Source organism: Laetiporus sulphureus (assembly GCF_001632365.1).
Source record: "Laetiporus sulphureus 93-53 unplaced genomic scaffold LAESUscaffold_28, whole genome shotgun sequence".
In the NCBI taxonomy this organism is placed as follows: Eukaryota; Fungi; Basidiomycota; class Agaricomycetes; order Polyporales; family Laetiporaceae; genus Laetiporus; species Laetiporus sulphureus.
Genome location: NW_024468537.1, coordinates 338,006 through 353,197, shown reverse-complemented (window position 1 = coordinate 353,197; position 15,192 = coordinate 338,006). Strand labels below are relative to the sequence as shown.

The following is a 15,192-nucleotide window of genomic DNA, read 5'->3' as shown; positions in this document are numbered from 1 at the left end:
ACGAGACGGAAATGTTGTAGCGGGCCACATGCGCCCCCGGGACTTGAAGCGCAGATGACGGCGAGCGAGTCGAGTGTGATTTAGCCGAGCGACATCAATGCATCATCCATCGTGTGCAGCAAATTCATACTTTGTATATGCGGGTTCAAAGCAATCCACGAAGTAAGTGAGGTATACACAGATACGTGCTACGAAATATGCAACTAAAGTCTGTTCAAGATTGTTTATACTGGCGTGCATCACAGTACCAAGGTCAATTGTGGGAGGAAACATACGCTTGAAGCGCAGACCAAGAACAGAGCATTCCGATCCCCTAGTGCCCACCGCACATCACGCCCTTTTCTCTCCAGAATTGTCCGCGTGCCCATTCTCTGCCTTCCCCTCGACACCCTCAGCCTTTACGAAGGCCTTATACAGCCTTTCACATCTCTCCAACGCCGCACGACCTTCGTCTGGGTGCTTCTCCCACCGCACGACGGGTACAATGCCAACATGCTCATGTCCCCAGCGGTCGCTCATGGCGCTGAACTTCGGATACGCTCGTGCATCCATAGCCGTGTTTGCGACATCGGCATAGGAAATGTTGCCGTCGATATTGGCTTGTTCGTCGAAGGAGGTGAAGGCGGGTATACTCGTCGAAGGCGTGAGCGCGGCGTACGACGCGGCAATGGCAGCTTTGTAGGTGGAGAACAGAAGGTGAGGTGAGCCAAGTAAGCGGCACTGCATGCATCGTTCAGAAAAGCCGCGCAGGATGAGGAAAACTAAACGCACAAAATAAAAGAATGCCAGCATGCAATACTCCAGAATTTTTGGCCTCAACAAGTCTGCCGCAACTTTCGTCGAGGTAATACCCGGCGACACAAGCAAGTGATCAATCTTTCCCTGAGCCGTCCCACAATCTTGCCTTGTAGCCTGCGACATCAGATTCGATTTTTGTGCAAGCTCCATTACCATGTAGTCTATTTGAGCCTTGGATGCTTGATACGACTTGTCCGTTTTCGTCAGCTGCCAATCAGAGATGGGGTCGTATGTTGGCAGCGCATCGACGGACGATAGCCAGACAACACGCGCGGGCGATTGTGATTGTGATCGTGATGGACAATGGAGAGCATACGCAGAAAGTGCGGATTGCAGGCTACGAAACTAGAAAAGATAAAATCAGCCAAACTTCTACTGCATTATCGTCAGAGCAGCATAGCAGATCATCTGGCAAATGATAAACTCACGAGCACGTAATGGCCGAAAACGTTACACTGCCAAACGTAACCCAGGTTATCCTTGCTGAGCACGCCCGCTTTCTGAATATTAAAGGCTGGATTCCGCACAGCGGCGGTCGGTGAGGCAAACGCCTGCCGAAAGAATACACCGAAGTCTAGATGACTGTAGGTCGCCAGGCCTGCGTTACAAATTAGGTGTGAGACGTACGGATAACTGTCGTGCGCCGTGCAGCAGCAACTACAACGTGAGACAAACCCGTATAAATAAAACATAGGCACGTACCTCCGTGTAATCTCTCTCCCACACCGCAGAACACTCCCAACGTCGCTCAGGTCCACTTGACATATATCTATGCGCACGTTCTCCATGTATCTGAGTGCGTATCCGTACTCCTTTGTGCCTCTCGGTATTTTTTCAACGAAAGCTTCCAAGAGTTCCTCCAACTGCATCTTTGCACGCTGGGCCCGCAGAGCACTTCGACATGCCATGACAAGAGTCATGCCTACTTCGCTGTGGTCCACGTCGAACTGACGTCCAGGCTGGACATCGGGAGGGAGAAGGGAGGTGAATCGTGGTTCTGCGTCTGGTGGATTCCGTTGCGCGAGTTGGCACAGGAGACGGTGACAGATCCCAAATCCCACACCTCTGGGTACCTTGCACGTAAATAAAGCGAGAACTCGTGCAAGGGGCAGCTGGACATACCCATTCGAACCGGTCACAACGACGATTGGACGCAGGGGAAGCTGCTGTTCGTGCATGATGATGAGTTCGTGTGGTGAGCTGGTCTGCGGCACTTCTGGCAGCAGAGGAGTGTGAAAGTTGCAAAAGCGAAGGAAGTCGTGTCACCTCCGTTGCCACAGCGGGGAACGCGATCACGTGATGAACGGGGGTCCGTCGTGTCGCGTCGCGCTCGGCCATCTCTGCTCGAGCTCTTATTAGATCTTATTCACAAATGCTATAGTTTACGCTCTGAAAATGTGAAAACTTACCAAGATATAAACAAATCATGAAGATTATCATGCTGGACCTTGCAATGAAAAGCCCCTGGAACTGCCCACACGTTGAAATCGGCAGTGCTGGCGTAGTCTGTCAGCATGAGTCACATTCAAACGTTCGGCAGTCTTGAAGCACTCAGGCCTCATGCATTAGCATGCATTCACACATCATGCTCCTATTTGTCTACCTTAGTGCATGAAAAAGCTCATATGGGCTGATCTCTGCCTAGCGCCGACCGAACATCAAGCGAAGAAGACCAACATGAGCGTCGCTAATTTCTAGTATTGAGGGGCTTCAAAGAAGTGAGATATAGTAATAATCGAAAGCTTTTTCGTCTTCTACAGCTTGTGCGTGGCGCTGCACGGTCAGCCGTGCACTAATGTGGGCATCCGTCGACTGATGTGGGTCCAACGTCCAATGGCCGCAACATTCACGCAACCGTATCAATCATATTGCCGTTATACAGATGCCACCAGCTTTAATTTAACGGACTCCTGCTCGAATGAGACGTTGCAGATCCAGTCCTCATACTCTCTGCTGCCCGTATAAAACTTGCCGCTATGGCGGCTGAGACGGGCTCTTTTTGTCCTTCGATGCAACGACCCCAGGGATACCAGAGACCTATATCGCACGTTGTCTGTAATACCTCGTGTGCACAATATGCGATCGAAGTTGCAGAGCCTAAGTATTCATATTTGCTCGTTATGTCTAGTCGGCCGGTCGTCCATACAAGTCAGCAATGGGCGCTGTGCGACCGACTTTCAGGATGATGTGGGTCCTACAGCCGTAGCAATGACGCGGCATGAACTGCCGTTGCCGCCAAGGCATACCTACTAGTATTTAACTTTCATGGCCGCAGGCGTGAAGGGGTAAGGCAATCCGCCAGTTAGTTGTAAGCGTCAATCTTCGTTGCGAAACTCGATATCGACATACGCTGTGGTCGGTGCCTCTAGAGGTATTGGTCTCGAGCTGGTCCATCAACTAGTATGTCTGAAAACTTGCGGTCCGTCAGCTTCGCTGTGCTGATCGAAGCGACTCTACAGTCGTCCAATCGAGACAATGTCGTATACGCCATTGTGAGGAAGAAGGCAACAGCGACGCATCTGACGAATAACCTTGTTTCCACGCTTCCAACCGGAAATGTGCATATATTTGAGGCAGACGTTGCCGACCATCGTGCTCTGGAGGTATGTCAGGCTTGCTCAGCCCAGAGAAAGCTGACGATTGACGCCATGGACAGGCCGTTGCCAAGCAGGTGACGCAGATTGGTGGAGGAGCTTTTGACGTACTCATCCATAACGCTGCACGCATGGAAGGCGTAAATCTATTTCGAGGGCTAATGGAGTAGTAGGTGAAATCATCAAATCCGTATGATAAGTAACTCAAGCTGCGTGCTGTAGCGAGGATGAAGACACATCAGTTCTTCTGAGTGCAGAACTTATACAACGGTCTGCAGTACAAGGTCAACGTACTAGGCGTCATTCCTTCCGTGAATGCGTTTCTGCCCCTCCTCCGTCGTGGCACAATGAAGAAGGTCGTCATCATCGGCAGCGAAGGCGGCAACCGTGATTTCGTGTGGAAAATGCGTGTCAGCAGCGTGGCAGCGTATGGCACGACTAAAGCCGCGGAGGCGATGGTCGCGATGAAGTACGCTGCCTTGCTCGAGTACGAGGGCTTCACAGTGGTGACTCTGAGTCCTGGCGTGGTGGACGTGTCCGCGATTGCGGTGGATAATCGTGAGCATGCCGCATTGCATCTCGTGTTTGTTAAATAATGGGGCTCGTGCAACATACAGCTACACGGGATGATGCAGCGAAGGAAATCATCGCGGGGCTGGTGGCAAGACTCCGACAGACCGTGCCAGACTTCAGAACTTTGACTCCAGAAGAGTCGGTCAAACGCCTGCTTGCGACCATTGAGTCGACGGGACCGGCTAAGACGGGCTCTTTCCAATCTGTGATGCAATCCTAGGAGGATCGGGAGGGGAAGTTGAGTCATAGTACTGCTCTCGGGTCTGATTTTCAAGTACGTCGTTATGCACAGCACATTTCCTGATGCCGCAAGCACACGAGCGGCCTCAGTCGAGATTTTTCAACGCATGGGCCGCCATACAGATAGTCCAGAGAAAAAAAGGGCGTTTAGTTTACTGCAATTCCAGCTCACTTGCCTGGCAGGTCGTACAGGGCCATGGATGATGGAATACTTCATCGGCGCCGCCAATATTAACCCCGCAGACCACAACAAGCCCACAACAAGCGCTCATACGGGATGATCCGTGCACGGCGCTAAATGCATCTCCTTGTCACACCGCTCTTGTTCGTTTCCTCCTCTATGCATGCGACTGATGCAAGGTGAAATCTGCTGTTCGGCCTCTGCAGACCTCGTCAAAATCTACGAAAAAAAGTTGCATGACTCAGTGGCGATATGCGCGAATCATTCGCAACTGCAAGCAGCGGACGCTTTGTGCATTGACGGCACGAGCTGGCGTTCAGACGACTGATGATACACGTCTTGATATTCCTAGGCTGGTCTTTTAGATCGACATGGCATTCACGCATCTCTGAAGTCATCGACTGCAATGAAAGGCTCGCTATCAACAGACTTGTATCCATCTCTGGTTGGAACGGTGTCACGGTCCGGACAGCCTCTATATCAAGTTTGAGTGGCGAAAATATTTTCTCCCGGTAGGTATCTCCTTCAGACTCTCGAATACACTATCCGGAGGCGTTCCTGGCGAAGTTGTATGTGTTGAGTGATAGACGCAATGTCAATCTTCATGAACGTACACAGATCTATTGGTATTCTTCGTCATAGGAGCTCATAATGAGATCTGTTTGTGTTCTCTTCGTCAGGCATATGATGCCTCTCCAGTTGATGTTCTTAGGCGCTCGTGCTCCTGATCGCCAAGAACCTGTATCGATATGCTTTGCAAAGGCGGATTCGTCATGGCCTGATCTTCGTCGACCATCCGTGTGCATCTTCTTCATGTCACGGGTGCTGGTGCGAGCACGATGCTTGGATAGACGCTGCTGATATGTATCCCTTATAGTCAAACTGGATCCGTCGGCTTCAAAGATGTTTCTCATATGCTGTTCTAGCGCATAAGTATGCACGGTTATGCGTGCATGCAGCGGAAGCGCTAGTATATTCTGCGACGATCCTATCGACCGTCGATCTTCACATTCCGTTGTTCTAGCCACCTTTCCCTTGCTGCACAGGATATCCGGCAAACATTGCGTTTCTCTTTGTTTATGCGTGCACTGCTGTTCAGATAGATGGCTTCTAGAGCTGTATCTCTGTCAAGTCATGCCCGTCCAATCCCTTAATGTATTGTATGTATGGTCCCTGAGCAGCGCTCGTTTTCCCGATTTCTGATGTGTCAACCCCAATAGCACGCACATGCGATAATATCGTTCTTCTTCGGTGCCATGCGCTTTAATCAAGATTTGCGAAGTTGTGATGCTGTGCTCCCTATTCGTCACATTGGACCGCGGTATCTACCCTGGATCGCACATTGGTACCTCTTCGTGGACGGCTGACACTGATAATGGTGCAGTCCCGTAGACTCGAAAGATCGTTCGTGACGGTGGAGGTATGTTTACCGAGGCATGCAGTGTGACGGAGCTTCGTACGCGAAGGCGTTCTGTCATGAAGCGGGCCGGTTTATCTCCTCGGGGCCTGATTCCGCATTTAGGTGAGTGGACTCTCGGCTTTTCTCTATGCCCCGTACATGGACCAAGCACTGAGTTTATTCGTAGCTCGTTTACGAGCCTTGTCCAGCATATTGTACGCATCAGGGCTCTATTTATATCACTTTTGCCAACTGGTCCAGGCCACCGGTCAAGCTTTGTCTTTGCAAAGTTACCGACGCAAGATGCCGGTTGCAGGCGCATCAGATTCATCTCATGAATCGCCGATCAGATCAGTTCTTCCTGCGGTGTTGGCAATGTTGCCACTTAGCTAACAATCGGCCACCGAACGTTGCGGCCTGAGTTGTCGTGCGTCCCAGTATTTTCAGTAGTCCATTAACAGTTTCTGTTTGTCGCTCTCCTCCTTGTCTTTGGAAGTAACTTAAAGAGTACTGATACCTGCGTTGCGCGCCAGGCGTACTTGCCCTCGGGCTATCACCGGTACCATACGAACATGCAGTGGCGACATATTGCGGCGGCTGCGGATCATCCGCATTTGTGCGGGGATGAGCCTCGGTGACCGAGGCCTTGACCGAGGTGGTTGCCATAACTGGGGCGTCTAGGGACATGCTCGGTCATGCGGCCGGAGAAGTCGGGCTTCTATTGATGACGCCCATGGAGGATGCGAACAGACGGGGTTCGGTTGTCAATCTCCCCCACCGAACCCGCGTGGAAATGATCGTTATATATAATTCCGAGTCTTCGTGCGGCATGCGCCTTTCCTGTCGTTGTCCCCGCACGTCGTGTATGCACCCTCGACCAAAATGCCCGACGAACAAATCACCTTCGAAGAAAAGGCTTCTCATCGCGAGCAGTCGCAGGAGAACGACACCCAGTCTCCGACGCCTGTGGTTGATGTCGAGAAATCCGCACCTCCAGCTAACCAGATCGTCATACCCGATGGAGGATTTCAGGCATGGATGTCTATCGTGGGCGGGTGAGTATATGCGTGCGCGATGAAGAAGCAAGGATGAACGATTGCTGATCTCCGCCGCTAGGTGGCTCGTGTCATTTTGTACTTTCGGGTTCGCGAGCTCGTTCGGAGTTTTTGAAGACTACTATGTCCAGCACAGCACAGAAACCTCCTCGAACATCAGTTGGATTGGTTCACTGATGGTGCGATTGTAGCATCATCCTGCTCTGTCTAAATCGTTCTGACTTTTGTGCCACAGTTGTTCTTCCTGTTTACCATGGGTCTTCCAGCAGGGAAGCTCTTCGACATGGGCTACTTCCACCATCTCATCGCCTTTGGCTCGCTTCTCCTTGTTTTCTGGTGCGTATTTCGTCACCAATATCACCCAATCTCGATCGCTCAGTCTCCCAACAGCATGATGATGCTCTCCCTCGCGGACGTGACACACTATTACGAGCTCATCCTCGCACAAGGCATTGGCATCGGCCTCGGCGCAGGATGCCTTCTAGTCCCCGCCCTCTCCGCTCAGTCACACCACTGGCGCCGGCGCCGCTCGTTTGCCATGGGTCTCGTGCTGACGGGCTCCTCCGTCGGTGGTATCATCTATCCGATCATGCTCAATCAACTATTCAACAACGGCGTCGGCTTCGCATGGGGCGTGCGCGCTGCAGCTTTCATGACGCTCGGCCTGCTCGTCATTGCGAACTTCGCGCTGACTACACGTCTGCCGAGCCGGAGAGACAGGAAACGCTTGGGCCTCCCGGAACCTGACCATAAGCCGAAGATCTCCTCTGTGCTGACAGATCCACCGTACATCATTGCGAACATTGGCGCTTTCTTGGGATTGTGGGGTGTGTTCTTGCCGTGTACGTCTTTCCGTTGATCGTTTCATGAAAACCGCTATAACTGACATGGGCACGTTCGTGTAGATTTCTACCTTCAGCTGTTCGTCAACGCGCACGGACTTTCGAAGAACTTGGCCTTTTACAGCGTGTGTTTTCATCGCCATTTCTGATCGTCTTTCAAAGCTTAGACCGCTCTCGCAGATCTCTATCCTGAACGCAGCGTCCATCATAGGGCGAACGGTCCCGAACGCTCTGTCAGACCGCTTCGGCGCGTTCAACACGCTTACGCCCGTCTCGCTCATCATCGGCGGACTTTTGTGGGTGATGTTCGGCGCGACGACACCCGGCGGCGTAATTGTATTCTCCATCCTCTACGGCGCGTTCTCCGGAGGGTGTAAGTGTTTTTTTGATCCTGGCTGGATTGCGATTGTGAGTTTAATGGTGCATATATGCAGTCATATCCCTCCTCCCACCAACGTTTGCATCGATGGCGAAGCACCCAGAAGAGATTGGGTATGTTGTCCTTCGTTCTCCGCTAAGGCGACCAAGCAGTTGACGTTCTATTCTTGTAATAGTGTCCGCATAGGCTTTGGATACTGCTTCAGCGCCCTTGCGTTGCTCACAGGCACACCAATCGACGGTGCGCTCCTCGGATCTCACGATGCCTGGGCGAAGCCGATCATCTTCAGTGGGGTGCGTATTCCTATTCATCGCCAAGATCTCCGTTTCTTCCCGTATCCACCGGTGCCTAGCCTGACTCCACCCCTTCCGTCCGCCTACCCCTTTTCTGGCCTCGGCGTACGAAAGCGATGCTGACATCGTTGATCAACAGGTCGTCATCCTCGCAGGAACGGCATGCTTGGCCACCGCACGGATGATAGTCACGAAGCAGAAGGGCACATGGAAAGCGTGAACCGCGCGCCTGCCTCCTGCACGCCCCCTTTTCATAGAGGCGCGACGGTCCCCGTCGCTCCATTCCTGATGTATCACCACACAGCTGCATACTGATTCCTCACATCTCGCATTGGACCAACATCGTGCATCTCACTTTTTTGTTTCGCATAATAACTACTGTACTGCTTTGTTGTTATGTCTGCGCGTACTACGCTAGACTGCATGAGCTACGTATACCACTTGAGTACGGCTGCAATGATATTACGATTTTGAACGCCATTGCAGTGCATCTCTGCTGCCCGGAGAATAGGCCCAGAGGATCCGAGTATCAGAATTATTGTCTTGTGCAGAGTTTGTACCTAAAAGGCCGTCAAGATCGTTGTGAGATGCACTAGTAGTTATGCACTCAAATCCGTGATCTGCAGGTGAGCTAACCATCTACGTATGACGGCGTTCCATTCATTGATGTTACGCGCTGACCTTGATTCAACGCCGCGGAAGCTGCAGGATTTGAAAACATTCCAGATATCTGAACTAGGCAGTCGTTCAAGATCACCGCGCACAGGTCCGACTCTTTCAATGGCACATGGCACCGGGGTCAGATGGCCTTGGTTCGTGACTGAAGGGCCCGCTATATTGCATGCGCTATTAATGCAATATAATGCCATGTGATCAGAGCCGACCCTTACGAGAAACGTTAATCTGGATCCTCTCTATGTGCATGCGTACGTTTCCTCTGAGTCTTGCTATCACGGTATCAAAGGCCACTACCAAAGCACCTCTTTTCTACACTTCTAATATTAACGTTAATAACAACTGCATTGGTCACTATATCTTCTCCTCCTTAAACCCCCGTTCCGAGTTGGCAAAGAATGTCAAATCCTCCCGGAGGTGATAGTATAGGACAGTGGCAATTATCAACCAGAATGCAGCACTGATCAACCAGGAAGGACGTTCAGGACGTTCAGGGCATCCAGGCGGCCTGCGAATGGTCTCGCCGTTCTCGTCGAAAAGGCCAAGTTTCATCCAGCGCCGGAACGCGTACGACTCCAAGGTCCTCCTATACATCGAGATAGTCCACCCAACCGCCATCCCGTGACATGGGTTCCGAGGGTCCAGAGACCTTGGCGGTGAACGCGTCCCCACAGGCGCTGGGGAACGACGCGGAGCGAGGGAGGTCATCGAGCGCGAAGCTAGTGAACGCATAATATACGCCATCGACTCCCGCAACCTGTTCGCCTGCGACGACTCTGGAGTCTGCGGCAGTGGTCGCGGAATGACCATGCATTTGGCGTTGGCCAATAGCGCCTCACATCCGGGATGTGACCGAGGAACCAGTCTGGCGCTGGCACTCTGCCGGTGCCAATCGTATGGAGAATGAGCAAGTGAGGTGGAGAACCGTCTGCGGGTATCCTGACACATTGAATGGACACAGTTTTCCCGGTGAGATTGGTGGATGTCCGCCTCGCAATGCATGTGAGTCGCAACTCAAGCGTAAAGTCTCCCAAGCCGAATAATAGTCCAAAGTTGGCAAGGTAATCTTTTGGGCGCATCAACGAGGTGCTGATTGTGAGAAGAGGTTGCGACGTTATACGATCGACTATGCAGGAGAGCGAAAATTCAATGCTTGTCAGGATGAGAGTCTGAGACAGATGAAGGGAATCTTTATATTATAACATAAAGTGCTTACCTCGATGTAGGGGTGGGAAGTGGTTGAGACGAAAATTGTAGCACAGGTTGATCTACGAAGTCCAAGCATGCCTTAAGTAAGGCAGCTGTCAAAGCAAGTTGCTTCGCAAGGCGTCTAAAATAACAATGCCGCTCCCGGTCTAGAGAGATGTCGATGAACAGCCGCAACAAAGTTGGCCAAGCTGGTACCTCAAGGATGTGGAAATGCTACAGTTACAATTGTACAAGCTTAGGCATGAAAGTCTGGCAGGTAATAGACATTGCACTCTCACGCGTCGACATAGGGTCTCGCATTCTGGACGTGCTCAATGTGCTCCAGTCCAAGGCAACCTCCACCCTTGATGCATTCTGCCAGAGTATGTCCCATGTCCAGTCCTTCAGCATATGCACCATGGAGAAAACCTAGGTGATATGATTAACGATGGGCAACCTGCACGGGTTGCAAGACAACTTCCAGCGATGCTCACCGAAGTACTTCCTGCTAGTTGCCTCACCAGCAAACCACAACCTCTCGTCGACATTCGCACGCAGGTTACCCTGGTGCTCGCTGAGGAAGGACGCAGGCCAACTGGAGTACGCTCCACGGAACAGTGGGTCGCTGTGCCACCGCTGGAAGTAGAAGTCCAACGGCTCAGGCACGTCTCGGTCAGGGAACATCGATCTCAGAACAGAAAGCACCTCCTCTTGCACCTGCGAGTCCGGCAACGACTCGATGCGCTTTGAGTACTCGCCCTGAATGATAGACAATGGTTCAGCCCGCGAAGCGTCAGTGTCAGCTGGTTAACGCAGCCTACTGTTACTGTTACGAATATGATCCCAGAGCCGAGAAGAAAGTCCGGATGATCGAGACTCTGCCAGATTGGGTACCGACCGCGTTCATAATCGGCATACAGTGCCATCTGCGGATGAGTGCATAATCATCGCGATCGGACTTGGTGAACCAACCCGGACTTATTGACGCACCTCGGTGTCGAACCAAAACTTCTCCTGGAACTGCAAGAAGATCTTCGTATAGGTGCCCTGCACGCACCAAGGGTTCAGTGCCTGCTATGATGAAGGAGATTCCTCGGGCGGACGTCACCATTGTCATGCTGTATATTGCTTCTTGCTTCCAAGCAGGCAGGGCAGGTTCGAAGGCCACATCTCCATGCTGGAGTACTCCCAGACTGAACGTACACAATGCGTAGTCCGCTTTCAATATTGTTCCGTCGACGAGAGTGACCGTTACTCCTCTCTTGGACGAGGATATCACCTTCACTGTCGAGTTCAGGCGAAGCTGGTTCAGTTTGATGAATGCGTCAGCCTCCGATTGTATCAATGCCTTGAATCCGCGCTCATCGATGGAGAAGAGGTTGTCGTCAGAAAACCCTCCCGAGTCTGGGCTGAACGTGTAGTTGTGCGCCTATCCAGGAACATCAGCAACGTGGTAAAACTCGGGAGCCGACCTCCCGGCCGGTGGACTCATCGTCAAGTCATCACAAGCAAGGAGATATCGGGTTATGCGAAGAGATGCACCCAGGATGAGGCTAGCCAGGAATTCTCCTCCGGCGTAGTGCCGAACTCCCAGTCAAATTGATAGTACTCGGACGCCATCGCGTGGCGGGAGATAGGTATGGCACCTGTCAGCGAATAGCCGCTGCGAGCGGTCATGTCCACCAGCCTTTTCGGAACCCGGCTACCTATCAGGGCCTCGTGAACGCACGCCCCGCGGAGAGAGGCTCGTCAGACATACCTGCGGATGCCACGAGGCGCTCGAAACTCCCTACGGCATCGTCAAACACATCAAGGTAGTCCACAGCACCAGTGTCATCGTATGTGGCTTCCAGAATAACTTCAGCTGGATGTCAATTATAGTAAACATTGGCGATGACGCACTGAGACTTGTGACATAGTGGCTTGGGCGTGTGCTGACGTTGTGCTTCTTCGCAAGACTCCATATGGGATTCTCGGGTCCATATCCGCTTTGCGTTCCTTGCACCCAGTTGGCACCGAGTTCTACTGTATATCGACGGCCGGGTGAGCCAAAGCTATGACTCATCAGTCGGCCCCCAAGTTCGTGACGCGCTTCCACTACGAGAAAGTCGGAGATTCCTTGCTCATGTAGTGTGCGTGCGGCCACAACACCAGAGACGCCGCCGCCAAGGATGAGCACCTTTGCATCTTTTCTCGCGATTGAGGGCAGGGATAGAATATCCTGCGAGACAGGAAGTACCGGTAGCTCAAAACTGGAAGTTACGAACCCGAGCAGCACAGCAAATATGGACGGAATCGCACACCACATCTTAGACACAGCGAGGATTATGGACTGTTTCTCGAGATCAACGAGATGGGCGACCTTCGAACGCCGCAGCCGCCTTTTATAAGCGTGGAAGACAAGTGCAATCGAAACATGGGATCCGAATGGAAGCACGGATTCAATCAACAGTCGAAGCCAGTTTCCGTGCACGAGGCGTCATGAAAACGGACCAGGTGAGATTACTCACCAAGAATTCCGCCCACATGTAGTTCTGTGCCTGGACCGTGCAGCGTCGATTTGGCAACCGCTGCGGATGACGTTTACCATTCGCTTTAACGTCTATTTGTGAGGCAGCTACGTGGTTACAACCGGTTACATGTGCTCGTGTAAACCCGGCTGTAGCATGAACACGCGTCGTGATCGCAGTATTAATGCTGCGTGAAATTACTTCGCCAGTTCTCCGCGGAAATATGCAGCGGAAGACGTGCCGTTATTGTCGGCCCAAAGTCTCCCCATGCATTTGATTCTAGTGCCTTAAACTACGTCAGCCCATATCTTTGGTAGTACGCGCTAAATGAGCTTCCGAACGGAATAGCAGCCTGAGATCCCCCTATCAAGCAATAAGAAACGTATATGGCATAGCATTTACGAGCGTTCTTACCACGGCATAAAAATCACGCCACTCGATAGCTCATCATACAGACAATGTGCAGATCCTTCTTTGTTCAGTACGTTGCGGTCATGATCGACGACGGGTTTTCGCACAACAGAGATAACGAGTGTCGCATATCTTCAATCTTGGGCTGTCCACGTAGATCGCATAAATTTCGAGGTAGCCTAGGCGTTCTCAGAGCCTTGGCATGCAGAAATGACAAATAAGCATTGTCGAGGCAATAGTGAACCTGAGAGCATCGACATGTCAAACTTATTTTAATATTCAGTCAGTGAGTTGCTGTCGACTTCGCACATGACAACAACGATAAGAAGCAGATGCCAGCTCTACGGAGTTCAAGCACATCATTCACTTGAGATAGTGCCCTTGCCAATGAGCAAGTACGAGACAGAGAGTCAGAGCGATGCCGGAGACATCCGGTTTAGCATCAGCGCCTTGCGGATACTTTCAGCCACACACCGGAGACATAGAGGTATTTTCGAGGGTGCTATATACTGTGACAAATGATAATTAGATAGTCAACCTTCAACCATAATAAGTGGACGTTACATGTGCTGCCGCAAATCTAGAATATGATAGCCACAATGAAACTGTGGTATATTACAAACCATAGTTTGGGAGTATCACACTTCTCGCAAAAAATTCAAACATAACGGATTGGCGTGGGTTACAATTATATTTCCATTATTTGTGACTACGCGTATTCTATGAAGTTTGAATTTGCCCTGTAGAATTTTGCATGATCCCATGTATGGTCTCAGATGTTAATTTTGCTATTGCAAATTGCGACCAATGCAAATAATGAACTAGAATCTGACTATCTAATTATCATTTGCTAAGCATATTACACACTTGAAAATGGCACCATGTCTCCTGTAACAATTCTGTTTCAGTAAGTTTTGTTTTTCTTATTTAGTCTATCGATAACTGCATGCTGGAATGAGGATGATTGTGCAAGCTCTGAAAACATATCAGATTTCTCAATAGGGGTTTTCACAGTTGGCTTTCGTGCGGCTTTCGAGACGACTTTCATGTCCTGGCTTTCGCGATGCTTGAGGCTATTGCAGAATTTGCTGAAAGCGTCACGCTGAGCTTTCAACAGCCCCTCAAAAGCCGCTTTAGACTCGATGCCTAGCTGACACATCTTTCGGTGGAGTTCCAATATATAAGAGTTTGAGTCACGTGTCTGTGGCTGCAAACCTTCCTGCAGCATCACGTGATTATAGCGTGACGAAGAGTGATAGAACACTGGAAAGCTAATGCACCTTGCACAACTCAAAAATTCAATGACAAAAAACCATATAAATGTTTTTCGTTAACTTAAAACATTTCTTTAGTCACAGTTTAATGTTATTTTAAAATGACATTGAGCAACGTTTCTATTAGCACTCGATAGTAACAGATGTGCTTGCCGCTGTGAGTCACTGTCTGTGACAGGTCTGCCAGATTCACGTGATGCCACAGGAAGGTTTGCAGCCACAGACGCACGACTCAAACTCTTATATATTGGGACTCTGCCGAAAGACGCGTCAGCTAGGCATCGAGTCTAAAGCGGCTTTTGAGGGGCTGTTCAAAGCTCAGCGCGGCGCTTTCAGCAAATTCTGCAATAGCCTCGGGCATCGTGAAAGCCAGGACATGAAAGCTGTCTCGAAAGCTACACGAAAGCCAACTGTGAAAACCCCTTGTAGAGTTCACCAGAATTCAGGACAGCGAGTGAGCAGGATGAGCGAGTGGGGCAAGGAGAGCTCGGGCTTGTATGCCGAGCTCCCTAATTCAGATTATCATATATATAAGTACAGATATGAAAATATTATGTAATGTGGTGCCAGCCACAATGACTTCACTGGGTGCTCTTGGATTGCTTCCTCCGGGCATTCACAACACTCCCCCTCAAGCCGACGGGCATCCCTAATAATGCCATGAGCTTTTGATGCCGGGGCTTGGCAAGAGGCTTGATAAAGATGTCCACGGTCATATCGCCTGTCGAACAATATTTTACCTCAATAAATCCATCATTAACTTTTCTCGAATATAATGAT

General features: G+C 50.8%; 5 protein-coding genes across 5 annotated transcripts; 2 read left to right on the top strand and 3 right to left on the bottom strand.

Annotated features, from left to right (window-relative positions):
- Nucleotides 1–116: 116 nt before the first annotated feature.
- LAESUDRAFT_702717 (uncharacterized protein) lies at nucleotides 117–2,029 on the bottom strand. Its single transcript, XM_040906497.1, has 5 exons — nucleotides 1,921–2,029; nucleotides 1,501–1,863; nucleotides 1,227–1,431; nucleotides 772–1,143; nucleotides 117–720 (listed from the first exon to the last, which is right to left on the bottom strand). The coding sequence occupies exons 1-5, from the start codon at nucleotides 1,974–1,976 to the stop codon at nucleotides 331–333; spliced, it is 1,386 nt and encodes a 461-aa protein (XP_040762881.1). The 5' UTR covers nucleotides 1,977–2,029; the 3' UTR covers nucleotides 117–330.
- A 1,034-nt stretch (nucleotides 2,030–3,063) lies between these two features.
- On the top strand, nucleotides 3,064–4,185 carry LAESUDRAFT_744068 (NAD-P-binding protein; the record flags this gene model as incomplete). The annotated part of the gene is made up of 7 exons (XM_040911290.1): nucleotides 3,064–3,083; nucleotides 3,105–3,198; nucleotides 3,258–3,401; nucleotides 3,455–3,561; nucleotides 3,615–3,633; nucleotides 3,671–3,950; nucleotides 4,010–4,185. 7 exons carry the CDS (start codon nucleotides 3,064–3,066, stop codon nucleotides 4,183–4,185), a joined length of 840 nt encoding a protein of 279 aa, XP_040762880.1.
- Nucleotides 4,186–6,433: 2,248 nt separating this feature from the next.
- On the top strand, nucleotides 6,434–8,832 carry LAESUDRAFT_727384 (MFS general substrate transporter). The gene is made up of 9 exons (XM_040909211.1): nucleotides 6,434–6,840; nucleotides 6,902–7,019; nucleotides 7,076–7,176; nucleotides 7,231–7,682; nucleotides 7,746–7,807; nucleotides 7,863–8,055; nucleotides 8,117–8,174; nucleotides 8,237–8,354; nucleotides 8,494–8,832. The coding sequence occupies exons 1-9, from the start codon at nucleotides 6,668–6,670 to the stop codon at nucleotides 8,572–8,574; spliced, it is 1,356 nt and encodes a 451-aa protein (XP_040762879.1). The 5' UTR covers nucleotides 6,434–6,667; the 3' UTR covers nucleotides 8,575–8,832.
- Nucleotides 8,833–9,291: 459 nt separating this feature from the next.
- LAESUDRAFT_727383 (uncharacterized protein) lies at nucleotides 9,292–10,155 on the bottom strand. Its single transcript, XM_040909210.1, has one exon. The coding sequence runs from the start codon at nucleotides 10,029–10,031 to the stop codon at nucleotides 9,384–9,386; it is 648 nt and encodes a 215-aa protein (XP_040762878.1). The 5' UTR covers nucleotides 10,032–10,155; the 3' UTR covers nucleotides 9,292–9,383.
- Nucleotides 10,156–10,417: 262 nt separating this feature from the next.
- LAESUDRAFT_727382 (amine oxidase) lies at nucleotides 10,418–12,575 on the bottom strand. The gene is made up of 8 exons (XM_040909209.1): nucleotides 12,120–12,575; nucleotides 11,977–12,063; nucleotides 11,760–11,923; nucleotides 11,326–11,646; nucleotides 11,208–11,264; nucleotides 11,039–11,143; nucleotides 10,712–10,976; nucleotides 10,418–10,646 (listed from the first exon to the last, which is right to left on the bottom strand). The coding sequence occupies exons 1-8, from the start codon at nucleotides 12,523–12,525 to the stop codon at nucleotides 10,513–10,515; spliced, it is 1,539 nt and encodes a 512-aa protein (XP_040762877.1). The 5' UTR covers nucleotides 12,526–12,575; the 3' UTR covers nucleotides 10,418–10,512.
- Between the last annotated feature and the right edge of the window lie 2,617 nt (nucleotides 12,576–15,192).